We start from the raw sequence: 13,639 nt of genomic DNA on the forward strand, positions 1-13,639 counted from the left end.
GAAGAACAGTCTTTGACATAAATCACAGCAAGATCTTTTTTGATCCACCTCCTAGAGTAATGGAAATAAAAACAAAAATAAACAAATGGCATCTAATGAAACTTAAAAGCTTTTGCAAAGCAAAGGAAACTACAAACAAGACAAAAAGACAACTCTCAGAATGGGAAAAAATATTTGCAAATGAATTAATGGACAAAGGATTAATCTCTAAAATATATAAACAGCTCATTCAGCTCAATATTAATACAACAAACAACCCAATCCAAAAATGGGCTTAAATAGACATTTCTCCAAAGAGGACATACAGATGGCCAAGAAGCACATGAAGAATTACCATATGACCCAGCAATCCCACTACTGGGCATATACCCAGAGAAAACCATAATTCAGAAAGACACATGCACCCCAATGTTCATTGCTGCGCTATTTACAATAGCCAGGTCACGGAAACAACCTAAATGTGCATCGACAGACGAATGGATAAAGAACATGTGGTACATAAATACAATGGAATATTACTCAGCCATAAAAAGAACAAAATTGGGTCATTTGTAGAGACATGGATGAATCTAGAGACTGTCATACAGAGTGAAGTAAGTCAGAAATAGAAAAACAAATATCGTATATTAACACATATATGTGGAACCCAGAAAAATGGCACAGATGAACCAGTATGCAGGGCAGAAATAGAGACACAGATGTAGAGAACAAACACATGGACACCAAGGGGAGAAAGTGGCAGGGGGTGCAGGTGGTGGTGTGATGAATTGGGCGATTGGGATTGACATGTATACACTGATGTGTATAAAATTGATGACTAATAAGGACCTGCTCTATAAAATAATAAATAAAATAAAATTCAAAAAAAAAGCTGGTTACAAATCCTATGTATAGGATAATTTCACTTTGATAAAACATACATACATGCAGGCACACAGACAAAAAGATCTAGAAGTATATACTAGGTAATAACAGAGAAATATATGTAAAATGAGGTAAACTCTGGGTAGTGAAAATATATGTTTTCTCTTCTTATTTTTGTTTTCCTATAGCTTCTATATGCATATATATGCTTTGTAGTAATAAGGCAGTTTTTAAAAAGGTCTATAGTGTTTACTTATTCATCAGAGCAGAAGGTCAGCTGGATCCCTGAAAAGCTTGACTTGTAAATTCTTGCTATTAACCTCTAACAGTACCCCAAAACTAGATAAAGTAAGTTAATCAATAAGCCTTTAAAGACAGTTATGGGCTGAAACTGTCTCCCCCAAATTCATATATTGAAATCTTAACCCCCAACACCTCAGAATGTGACTGTATTTGGAGTCAAGACCTTTGAAGAGATAATTAAGTTATTAAAATGAGGCCATTAGGGTAAGCTCTAATCCAATCTGATTCCTGTCCTTACAAGAAGAGAAAGTTTGAACACAAAAAGGGACACCAGGGGTGTGAACGTACAGAGGGAGGACCATGTGAAAAGGCAGCAAGTGGGGGGCCCTCTGCAAGCAGAGGAGAGAGGCCTGGGACAGACCTTTTCCTTATGGCCCTCAGAGGAAACCAACCCTGCTGGCACCTTGATTTTGGACTTCCAGGTGCCAGAACTGAGAAGAAAGAAATTTCTGTTGTTTAAGCCACCCAGTCTGTGATATTTTGTTATGGCGGCCCTAGCAGACTGAGACAGTACTTGGAGAACTGACCTAGTGTGAGTTCTAAGCACTGCAAACAAATAATGGAACGATAAAAACAGTTTATAATAATGTCCTGTTCAAGATTTCTGAAAAGTTTTGTCTTTAAAGTCAAACACGGACTTCCCTGGCAGTCCAGGGGTGGTTAAGACTCCGCGCTTCCACTGCAGGAAGCACAGGTTCAATCCCTGGTCGGGGAACTAAGATTCCACATGTCACGCGGTATGCCCCCCCACCCCCAAAAAAGGAAAAGTCAAAACAACAACTACAAACATGCACAAAGAGAATGACAGTAAACATATCCACGTGGAGAGGAGGTAGAGGGCATGCTTTCTAAATGCACTGCCATACAATGGAACGAGTTCACTGTCTACGTTCTACTCGTGAGCTGGCACAAGAGATGGGTTTTCTTATCTTGGTTTGTATTTATTTACTTGTGGGCCACTGACAAAGAGCAAAAGTAATGAAGAGCCAACAGCAAAAAAAGCAACATTATCAAGGACTATTTGTTTTTTAATCAGATCCAACACATTTCACTCATCTACTTTTAAGTTAAAAATATCAGGCTGGCCAAAAGTTTCCTTCAGTTTTTAAGTAAAAATGAAAGACACATATTTTATTTTCACCAAGAACTTTACTGAACAACGTATTCACTGAACCTTTTGGCCAACCCAATATTATTTATAAACTATACTATTACAATAAACAATTTTTAAAAGATTGAGTCCAGTTATGGTCAGAGAACAGAAAAAAGAGAGAAGAGAGAGAAGCTGTGGTGTGGTGATGCAGAGGCCAGGAGTTTGGGTTCTTACTACTTCTGGCTACTGCAATCTTGTGTCCCCTACAACCTGCTGGGTAAAAATACAGAAGGAATTATATTTAAAAATCAGTAAATAACATAGCTGAGTAGATACACACGGGGGCAGAATGAAGGCCTGAAACAACGGGCGGATGATAACATCAGTGGAGACTCTGACAGGACGGGAGAGACTGTGGCCTCTGTGTATAAAAGGTTTGGGATGGTTAGTTGACGGTAAGCACTGCAAGATAGGCCTGAAGTGTAACTTCATGACTCAGAAAGTGAATGCCATGTTAGGCATCACTAATAAAAGTATAATTTTCAAAATGAGAGCATTCGATAAAGTTGCCAAATATCACTAGTTATCAAAGAAAACAGGAGCACTGTTGGGCAGACTTTGAAATGAGTCAGATCTAAGTTCCAATCTTTATTCTCAAGCTTACAGAAGATACGTGACTGCAGGAAATGCAGCTTCCAGAACCTTCAACATCTCTAATGAGAGGACTCTGGCAGTGTTGTAGGGGTCAGTGATACTGTGGGTAACACCTAGTGTGGTGCTGGCACACTGAAGGCACTCAAGAAATAGCTAATGCTTACAGAGCACTATGTGAAATTCTACCTCATCTAATCCACAGAAGAGATCAATAACAGGGGATTATAATACATAAGTACAAATTCTCAAAAGAATGGGACTAAAACTATAACAGAAGAAATAGTCTACGATGGAAGAGTATAATACTAGAAGTACTGCCATGTAGGAATAGAAAATGGTACAACTTTTCTGCAAAGAAATCTGGCAATATGCACAGAGGACATATACAGTGGTCCAACTCTGGGAAAGGAAAGGATTCAGAAAGTGTCTGTGGGTAGAAACGGGAGTGAGCAAAGGGTTGACGGATTAGTGGATATCTCCATGAAAAGCAGGTTTATCACCAGAAAAGCAAAGTATCTCTAAGAATAGAAATCTTTTCTTTTTCCTAATTACTGATTTCCATAAACATCCCTTGTTGGCCCAAACTTGTACGTTCCTAAGAAATGTGGCCCACTTTCCCACTCAGCTCAGAACATTTGAATGGAAGACACCACCCAGGGAAGCAGCCACCCAAATGACTCAAGTGTTTTAAGATTAATAAAGGAGTGTGGAAGAGAAGTACATAAATTCCTTCAGGATGGGAGGTCCCAAATCCATAGCAGTTCATGATGTTCAAGGAAATGCCACCACTGAGAGAGGAATGAAAGTCAAAAGATTTCATTTCTTCTAAGTCTGAAGTATGCTGCCTTTTGAGTGCATTACGGCACAAGACCCAAGTTTTCGTAAAATGTCAAAAGTCTGATGACAACTGACACTTACCTAAAATGAGATGAAGTTTGGTTTCTGTCTGGAAAGCGTAGTGCAATGTCACCAAAAACGGAGACTGCCTGATGTGCTCTAGGACCTGTCGTTCCGTCCTCGTGTGCTCGGTGGTTTTGGCCTTTTGAACTATTGTTGCCTTTTTCAAAACTTTCATGGCATACAGCTTTCCAGCATCATGACCACTTATTTTACGAACTAGAAACACTTTTCCATAAGCTGAAAATGAAAAGAAAAAAGAAAAAGAGTTAAAAGGCTACATAGGCAGAGTGGTAATTTAGTGCAAGTTGAAAGTTACAATGCACAAAAGAACACTCTTTGAATGAAAACGTATCCTTAGTGCTGTTTCCAATAGTTCTTTGATATATTTCTTCAATTTTATGTCAGACATATTTCTAGGTCTAGCCCTCAATATTTACATATCTAATCACTGCTGACAAAGTTATGCTTTCACTCTTTTACTGTTATTCTGTCCTCAGTATTTTTAGCTGTAGGAAACTAGCTGTTATTATGGTCAATTAACCACAGTCCAATTATGGAGCAACTAGGACATTTTAGACATCAGATAAAACCTCTAGGTTTTGCTGCTGTTGTAAACAAATGAAAATAGTTCTTAAGAATCTCAAAAAACAAAAAATCTCATACATACATATAAATCAAGTACCTCAAGTACTCCTCTACACTTATTAAAAAAGTCTAAAGCAACATAAGCTGACATTATATAAACAAAAGAGATCTTCAGATGTGAAAGACATTAAAAGACCCTAAATGCAAGCAGTACCAACAGAAGCCCCTTTACATCTCTGGGCAGTAATTGACAGGTTAGTGGGTCAACCTCGCCACATTCTCCCTAAGTGAGGGCTCAGTTGGGCAAATCCTGTGTGTAGTGCCACTCCCCGAGGTGAGGCACTGGGGCCATATGGATACTGTGCCCAGACCAGGTATCCACGTTTATTTCCCTAGGGAAGTGGGGAGAGGGCACGAAGAGGTGGGACGAAGGAGGAAGGGGAAGGCAGGCAAAAACACTGAGAGGGAAGGGGTAGGCCTCCAATTCATCCCTACGAGGTATAAAGGCTCTTCTCTTCTCAAAATGCAAACACCTCCTGGGATGGTTGAGCCCAGTCCCACTTTTGAAGTTAAGTGCATTCATCAGACCATTCTGGAGTTGGTCTGAGTTCTGACCCAGACTGGTGCTTCCGTAGACCCTGCCCACACCTCGACAGTATTTAGCACAAAATCCTATTCTAATCCAGCCACTAGACCAAGAGAGCTTTAAGGGAAGGGCTCCTGTATCTTGGCTGTTATTTGGTTTAGTACTTTAGGAAGTAAATGAGTGCCGACCCAGGATGTACAATGGACAAAGAACGGCGGCGGTACTCCTGAGGAGGGAGAGAAACAACATTCCTCAAGGACTTGGCGATGCAGTCTCCGTGCTAAATATATTCCACACAGTGATTCACTCACTCCTCAGAACAGCCAGTGAAGTTGGTACTTTCAGTAATTCCATTCTGCAGATGAGGAAACAGATTCAGAATGCTTAAGGAAGTGGCCAGAAGACTTGGGTAAAAAGTGGCAGAGCTGATTCAGATGAAAGCAGTGTGATTGCAGGGACCACACGCTTAACCATAAATGAATTTTTTCTTTAAGTAAGAGAGATTCTTCTTCAGTACTAGAAATCGGATGTTCTGGATTTTAATAAAACCAACACCATAAACATGCTGAACACATTCTGGGATACAGAAAAAGTTCATAAAAGGTTTGAGTCTTATCTCCTTGTAAATAAAACAATTATAGATTGAGAGTTTAGTAAGGCAGAAGTGAACCAAAAAAGAAAATAACAACTTTTAGAACCTAACAAATTAACCTAAAGTATACAAATGAAAAAAGTTAATCTATTCAAAAGCAGTGAAATGAAGCTAGAGAATATTCTAAAGAAGAGTACTATACCTTCCATGGAGTAAGGCACTATATAAACCCAGAAGAAAGTCAAGTCCTCCATAAGTATGGGGCTTTTGTGTTCCCTACACACACGGCACCTGCTCTAGATTCCTATTCTGAGATTCCTATCTCCAGAGTGCTGGAGATAGTGCTGGTCCTTAGAAATTATGTTATCCATCTATCTTCTCCAACAAAGAAAATCTTTCTGCAACGTCATGGAAAGATGGCTATGAGCTTCTTCCTGGTGTTCGCGTGTGTCTTTCAGTCCAGGTGCTGACCAGCGTGGCAGACGAACCGCAGGGTGTTGGCATCTAACAGCTGAGTACCTGTCAGGCACTTTAGAGTCGGATTACTTCATTTGATTCTTCTCACATCCCTACGAGGAGGTGAGGAGGATGACCTCCACTTTACAGATGAAGGAACTGGAGCGTAAAGGAGCTGGGTCCCTTGCCCAAGGTCATACTTGCCCATGTGGCCTGACTCCTGAGCCCACACTCTGAGTAGCGCTCCAGCTAGCTGCTTTCCTAAAGTGAATGACCTCACAGGCAAAGAAATTAGGAACCAGACATTAAAAAGAAGTCACAATACAGGTTAGGTGTTCTAATGGTGGAATAGATACAGTACTACTACTTCCAAGTAGAGGAGGTTTCATAAAGTCGCCCATTTTACTGATGGGGCGATCTAAATATTCAAAAACTATGCCTTACCTTGAGTGGAAACAGACCTTTCTACAATATTCATCCGTTAGCCCTTCTATACCTTCTGCACTTACAAAAAATAATATTACTCTTCTTTTCTAAGAAAATTTTTAAAATATTTAAAAATACTAATATGCTATCTCATCCAAGGAAAATGTTCTTATTCCCTAAACCAATCTAAAAGTAAATGACTTTAAGACTTTGTACCACTAGGAGGTGCCCTATATGTGTTCCGTGAGTCTGTAAATACTTTTTCTTTGATTTCTTTCCTATTACCTTAAAAATGTCATATATCACTCCAAATAAATGTGAGGTAGCAAAGGACGCTAATGTATGTGGGCAAATAATATAAAATCATCCTTAATGCCATGTTATACACTGTACGGTCAAATAATAAACAGTCATCCTCCTGCCATGTGATGATATCCAGAAGTTTTCCAGTAATATGAGCTAAAGACTACATATCCTGCCTTTACCATTATTTTGATCTATCAGTAAAATGTCGGGGGAAAAAGTATGATGCAGCTCACAAATCTTTTGATTTTACTTTTATAATTTCCATGATTAACTAAAGCTATGGTACTTCTATCACATGGTACATGCCAATAAATGCTTACGACAATAAACTTCAAGGAGTGCCTCACAATGTTCCAAGAAACAGATATTTCAGATAAACAGGATCTTACTTACAAGTAGGCTGCTTAATGAAACAGAGTTTGCCTCCAAACAGCGTTGTTTTTTGAAGCACCCATAACGCTGCTTATCACATTGCAAAAGGGGAAGAAAACACACTCACTGCTGGAGAGACCTTGAAGAAGCCACCTTCTCTGATTAAGCTGGTTTGCAGATTAGTACAGACGGAGAAAGTGAAGAAGTCCTTCTGTTGAAGAGTGCCATCCAGTCCAGAACCACCTACGTGTTTTCCAATATTTTAAGAGGGGCCACTGCAGCTGAACTTGGTGGCAATATTATTTCCTTTTAGTCTGTAATGAGATGAATGACTACCTTGTTGTGAAGCCAACTCCTGGCTTTCGTTCACTGTGTGCTGATGCTGTTAAAGAATTCCTATTTTGAAAGCATCTTTCGGAAACTGCAAAAGCTACCAATGGTGGAAACTCTTTTGGCCGAAAAAGGTAAACAATAGTACTTCCTGCTCGGATGGAGCCCCTAAAATGGATGTTTAGCAATACAACTGGGATTTGCTGCTTAGGTTAAGAGACTAAGCTTCAGGCTTCAGCATAACTCTAATTTCAGCATCAACATGCAATGGCTTCAGACGCACTCCCAGCAATCTTCACAAAAGCCTTGTGTACTGCTCTGATCTTATCAATTTCTCCAGAGCCAGGGCCTTTCCAAGATACTCTGTCAAGAAATGAGAGCAGAAGAGGGCATGGAGTTCACTGGTTTCCCAGAGGACAAGGCTAGCAGCGCTTGATGGGACTTGAGGTAGAAGTTCTACTTATTAGATTGAGGGAAAGTACACTCTAAAAATAAATGACAAGAAGGATTAATTCCTGACTTAGCTCGACAGACACCTACGACCATAAGAAGGAGGTAAATCTTTCAATTCAAGGCCCGACAGACACTGTTCTGGATGTTACCGATAACCTGTGTGCTCTTACAGCCGCAGGTTATAGCAGCCGTTTCAAAGAGAGGACTGGATCCAGACAACCACGTAAGCTTTTCCAAAGCTGGAGGAAGAATTCCATAGGTTGGGGGGCAAACTACAGATACCTTACAAAGGTCACTTCTGTTCAAACTGAAATGTGGATTTAGAATCCTAGTCTACCTGACACAACACAATGTGGCCAATGGTCTCAATGGCTTGATGAGAAAGGAAATCAGGTAAAATGAATTAAACGCAGTGTCAAGGGGAAATGTCTAGTTCCTTGGACTAGGTCTCAGTTTGCTTTTCCACAGGTGTGACTCTTATTCCATTGGCCACAATGATCATTATGAATCACGTTTTTAACCACGTGTTGTCATAACAGAAAAATTAAAATGGACTTTAATGGTTTTAAAACAAGATGACATTCATGCTGTCACATCATAAACCACTGCACGATATCAACTACTTTTTCAAGCCAAACAAAAGCAGCTTTCTTGCTTAAACTTATTTTGAGCATAATTAAACTGATTTTTTTCACTTTATTTGTAAAGTCTGAATTCATTAAGTAAATTTTAGGAAGTAGCCTTTATCTTGGCATGAAAATGATGAGATCAATTTGTTAAAAAAGTATTTTTACAGTCTGTCAATAAAAGCAATCAATTTACAATGCCATATAATTAAAAGCAAGGAAAATCTGTCTATGTTTACATGCATTATTCTGGAGAAAAGGGTTAAGAACTAGAAGGCCTCTGGATTAATTCCTTCAGTAGAGCGCTTATCCAGGACACGCTGCTCCCATTGGGATCCAAATGCTCCACCACTGTGAGATCACTGTTTTCTGTCACTCAAACTTTTATTAATGCTGCTTACAACTCTATACATTGTACACTCTGCTTAACCAGCCATGCCACACTCTGTGTACATTCCAACCTTGTAGCATAAACTACTGTACTCAAACTACTGCTTTAAAAAAAGTATGGCAGAAACCCTCTTGGTGACTTCCACTTAGACAACTCCCAACACTAACTGGTACTCCCCTTCCGGTTGTAAAACACTGCACTGCACACTGATGCCTATAACCAGTTCACACGTGCACTGCTGTCCCCACACCGTTCAGCTGTCTGCTTCACACCAGTCACTGATACTCATTGCCTTACTTGTGTGTGCCTGTTGTATACGTTATTCTTATATAATTTAACTATATGTTACATAAGCCACTGAAATGTAAATGTGAAAGAAAAGAGAAAAATGAGGTTAAAAGCTTTGAAAGAACTACATAAAGGCAAGACGCTTAAGAAAAAAGAACTGCTGAAAAATTAGGTGTGGGTGAAACAACTATAAAAGGCTAGGGGAAAAAATTGTGAAAATCTAAAAGGATTCTGTATCCAGATCACTTCAAATGTGTCTGGTTCTCACTCCACTTTAAAGAATTGGAAACTTAATTTTAGATGATGCATTACAAGTGCGGTTTATGCAAAACAAACCATTGTTTAAGAACTTACTCTCAAAGAGTCGTGTGCCTACACGCAAAGTGAATATATATTTATATATTTTAAGTGAAAAGTAGTATGTCCAAAGTACATATTTATATATCCTTTTAAAATGATATTCCACTTTAACCAACTTTTTCTGATTAGCCACAAGTACCAGTCATGTCATATGAGAGAGACTCAACTAACTAAAGGATCATATTCAGTGGTGCTGGAATTCGTCCCTCTCTCACCCTTCCAGAATAAGGGAATCTTTTTTCTTTAACTTTTTATTTTATATTGGGGTAGAGTTGATTAACAATAGTTTCAGGTGTATAGCAAAGCCATTCAGTTATACATATACATTTATCTATTCTTTTTCAAATTCTTTTCCCATTTAGGTTGTTACATAATATTGAGCAGAGTTCTCTGTGCTGTACACTAGGTCCTTGTTGGTTATGCATTTTAAGTATAGCAGTGTGTACATCTTAATCCCAAACCCCCTAACTATCCCTTCCCCCAACCCTTCCCCTGGTAACCATAAGTTTGTTTTCTAAGTCTGTGAGTCTGTTTCTGTTTTGTAAATAAGTTCATCTGTATCATTTCTTTTTAGATTCCGCACATAAGCAATATTATACGATACTTCCCTTTCTCTGTCTGACTTGTTAAATCAGAATCTTGTTAAAGAGTGACTTGACCACCAACCATACTAGCTCTGCCTCTCAGCTTGCTTTCATCCTCAATCTGGTAAACATACCTTTTGTGTTGTCATCTAAATTGTTGATAAAAATATAACCCTTCTCGCTCAAAATACTTGATTTCCCATTACTCTTAAGATAAAGAAAATCTTTAATATAACCTAAATTATCTGGCTTCTACCTACCTCTCTCCACCTTCTCACCATCTCATTTACTCACTCCTTCAGACATACAGCCTTTCCTGACTTCCCAGACTAGCACAGTTCCTCTAATTTTATACTCTCATAACACCCTGTCATAGAAATTGTCAGAAACATGAGTTTTCATTTATTTGTGTGATTGCCTCATTGTGTAGCTTCCACAGGACTGTAAATTCCACAAAGCCAGGGACTATGTCCAGTTTTACTCACTTTGTATCATTAGCAAATTCTAGAGCTGGCACACTGTAGAAACTCAAATAATGTTGAATGCATAAAAAAATAAACAAGATAGCAAACAAAGATAGAGCTCTGTAGCGTATAGCCAAACACCCTCTTCTCAGTTGACAATTCTGATCTAGAGTTGAAGGTGGGTCTTTAGGAAAAGAAACTAACAGTGCAAATCTGCAGTACAGAGCTATATAGCTCACCCACTCTTTCCCTTTGGAGAAGGAACAATGGGCTTTCATGAAGTAATCACCTTTAATTTGGGTATTAAATATGATTCCTGACAACACTCCCTGGTGAAAGTGAGCTCAGGAAACTTAGCTGCCACCACTGTAGAAAAGGAAAACATCTTAACATGGTGACATCTGTATCTGGCCACTGCTTTGTAACCTGCCACAACTACGTAAGAACTGATTACAGTGCCTGGCCACATCCCTCTCTCACAGATAATTTAACCTGAGGAAAGATGTCTACCTTTCCACATGTGACATGGACACTGACGATCCATCCACCTGCCTCCCCCTCCATCTTTCCCTGTAGAACTTCATTCACCCCAAGTCAGCAGGGTCAGAAATGGAACCAAACAAGAAATGCCCTCTTGGAACTCTACATTTCACTTGTCCTGCCCTTGGAAATTGGTACCCTTGTTAATAGGCCAGCCAAACGTACGTGGTAAGTAATGCTAGGGCAGTACATGTCAAGCCCCAGGAAAACCACCATCACTGAAAGGGTTCTCAGAAGAGCAGCTTCATTTCAGTGTTACCACAGCACGAACAGTACACAAAAAGCAAACACTCAAGTGGTTCAGTGGTGAAACCTGACTGACCATAATTTGGTACTTCTAAAGACTCATCTGAAATATCTGATTAATTAGACCTCAGAGCTGAAAAGAAACATTACTGTCCATCCCAGTAATTCTCTAAAATCTACCCTGTGTTAAGATAGATGGACAGAAATCACCTCACTTGGACCAAAGTAGTAGATAAGTTCTACTCAGACACACACTTTAGTGAACTGAGGTTTAATCTTCTGTGTGCCACTTTTTAAAGAGACTATATACAATAAAATTATGTTTTTTTCAATAATATCTTCATATCCTTTATCAAAGATGCTAGTCTCATGATCTTATTTACTGACCACAATAAAGGAGCCATTTGATAACTTCAGCACTTGTTAAAAGTCTCTCTAGACCAGTTCTTTTTCAAACCGTGGGCTATGACCCCTTAGTGGATGATAATATCAATTTAGTGGGTCCAACCAGCATTTTGAAACTAAAATACTAAAAAAGAACTGAATATACTAAACGTGTTTCATGAAACTTCTGTCTCCCCTTTATACACACACGTGTGTAGGTATATGTGAATGTAAACAAGTCTAAGCACATGAGAGAGGAAAAAAAGAGGGCAGTACAGAACAATGGCTAAGAACATAGACTCTGGTGCCTGACTGCCTGGCTTTGAACCCTAGATATGCTATTTAGTAACTATGTAACCCTGGGCAAAACAGGAAACACAACAGTGTCTCAATTTCCTCATTAGGGACAGTAATAATTCTTAACATCATACAGTTTGAGGATTAAATAAATTAATATAAGGATCCAGAGGAGGGCCTGACAGATAACAAACACTACAGAAATGTTAGCGGAAAAAAAGTGTGTGTATGTGACTGCACGTCTATACACATACATAAATACACATACTGAAAAGCAGTACAAAAAAGTACCTATTTTGTCCTATGGGTAATAGTCAAAAAAGCTTGGAAGCTACTGCTCTAGATGAACTTATATGCCTTTCCTTTAAAACAAAAATCACAAATTATGTAGGCCAAAGAACTTTCCCTTTATACCTACCTCCTAGTAAACTCAGGGTTAAATTCAGGACTCAATTGCAGTGACTATGTCAGCCCAGATGTCTATAACATCTATCTCACTTTCCTATTATCTGGCTTTTGCTCTGTTTTCATCTGTTTTTGTTTTCTCTCTTTTTTTTTTTTGATTCCTTATCTTTTGTTCTATCTTTGAAAATGCCCTTAAATCTCTTTTTGAAAGTCAGCAAATTTTAAACGTTGAAAGTAACATGCACTTGATTTTACATATTTATCAAACAGAAGCACTGATTCCTACATTCTTTTACAGAATAGATATCTTAATTGCACACTAAATTCCAAATACTAAAAAAAACCCCACATAACTATAAAACTAAGTATTTCAACATAATTTTAAAATAAAAAGTGAGAGAGTGGCATGGACATATATACACTACCAAATGTAAAATAGATAGCTAGTGGGAAGCAGCCACATAGCACAGGGAGATCAGCTCGGTGCTTTGTGTCCACCTAGAGGGGTGGGATAGGGAGGGTGGGAGGGAGACGCAAGAGGGAGGAGACATGGGGATATATGTATACATATACCTGATTCACTTTGCTACACAGCAGTTAAACGTTGAAAGTAACATGCACTTGATTTTACATATTTATCAAACAGAAGCACTGATTCCTAAATTCTTTTACAGAATAGATATCTTAATTGCACACTAAATTCCAAATACTAAAAAAAAGGAGACATGGGGATATATGTATACATATACCTGATTCACTTTGCTACACAGCAGCAGCTAACACAACATTGTAAAGCAATTATACTCCAATAAAGATGTTAAAAAAATTTTTTTAATAAATAAATAAAGTAAAATAAAAACAGAATTTGAGCCATTTAATAGAACCATTTTTAAAGTTAGCCCCTGTTGCCAGGATTTGTAACATCATAAAAACAAAATGTCTAAGATTAAGAAAGGTAGACTGATTAAAACAGATTATTCTTCTAACATACAAGGAAAAGCTGTGAACCCAAAACATGCTTGATTAAATACACAGATGCTAAAGGCAAACAAGAGACACAGTAAAAGCACATGAAATCATAGGCGGTAATTTTTATGAAAGAGACTGAGGTAGGCCATCTGTTTTAGGTATAAA

General features: G+C 38.5%; 1 protein-coding gene across 5 annotated transcripts in view; it reads right to left on the bottom strand.

Moving 5' to 3' along the window:
* Window positions 1–13,639, bottom strand: part of RPS6KA5 (ribosomal protein S6 kinase A5) — a 194,608-nt gene that overhangs the window by 110,909 nt on the left and 70,060 nt on the right. For 4 of the 5 annotated variants that reach the window (XM_028496330.1, XM_024131076.3, XM_028496329.1 and 1 more), the window contains one exon: window positions 3,833–4,051. In XM_028496330.1, coding sequence (XP_028352131.1) covers window positions 3,833–3,989 — 157 coding nt within the window. In that variant the 5' untranslated portion in view covers window positions 3,990–4,051. Of the gene's footprint in view, window positions 1–3,832; window positions 4,052–13,639 lie in introns of those variants that run through there. The other variant, XM_028496331.2, reaches the window with a different exon arrangement.

This window comes from Physeter macrocephalus, chromosome 11 (genome assembly GCF_002837175.3).
Source record: "Physeter macrocephalus isolate SW-GA chromosome 11, ASM283717v5, whole genome shotgun sequence".
NCBI lineage: Eukaryota > Metazoa > Chordata > Mammalia > Artiodactyla > Physeteridae > Physeter > Physeter macrocephalus.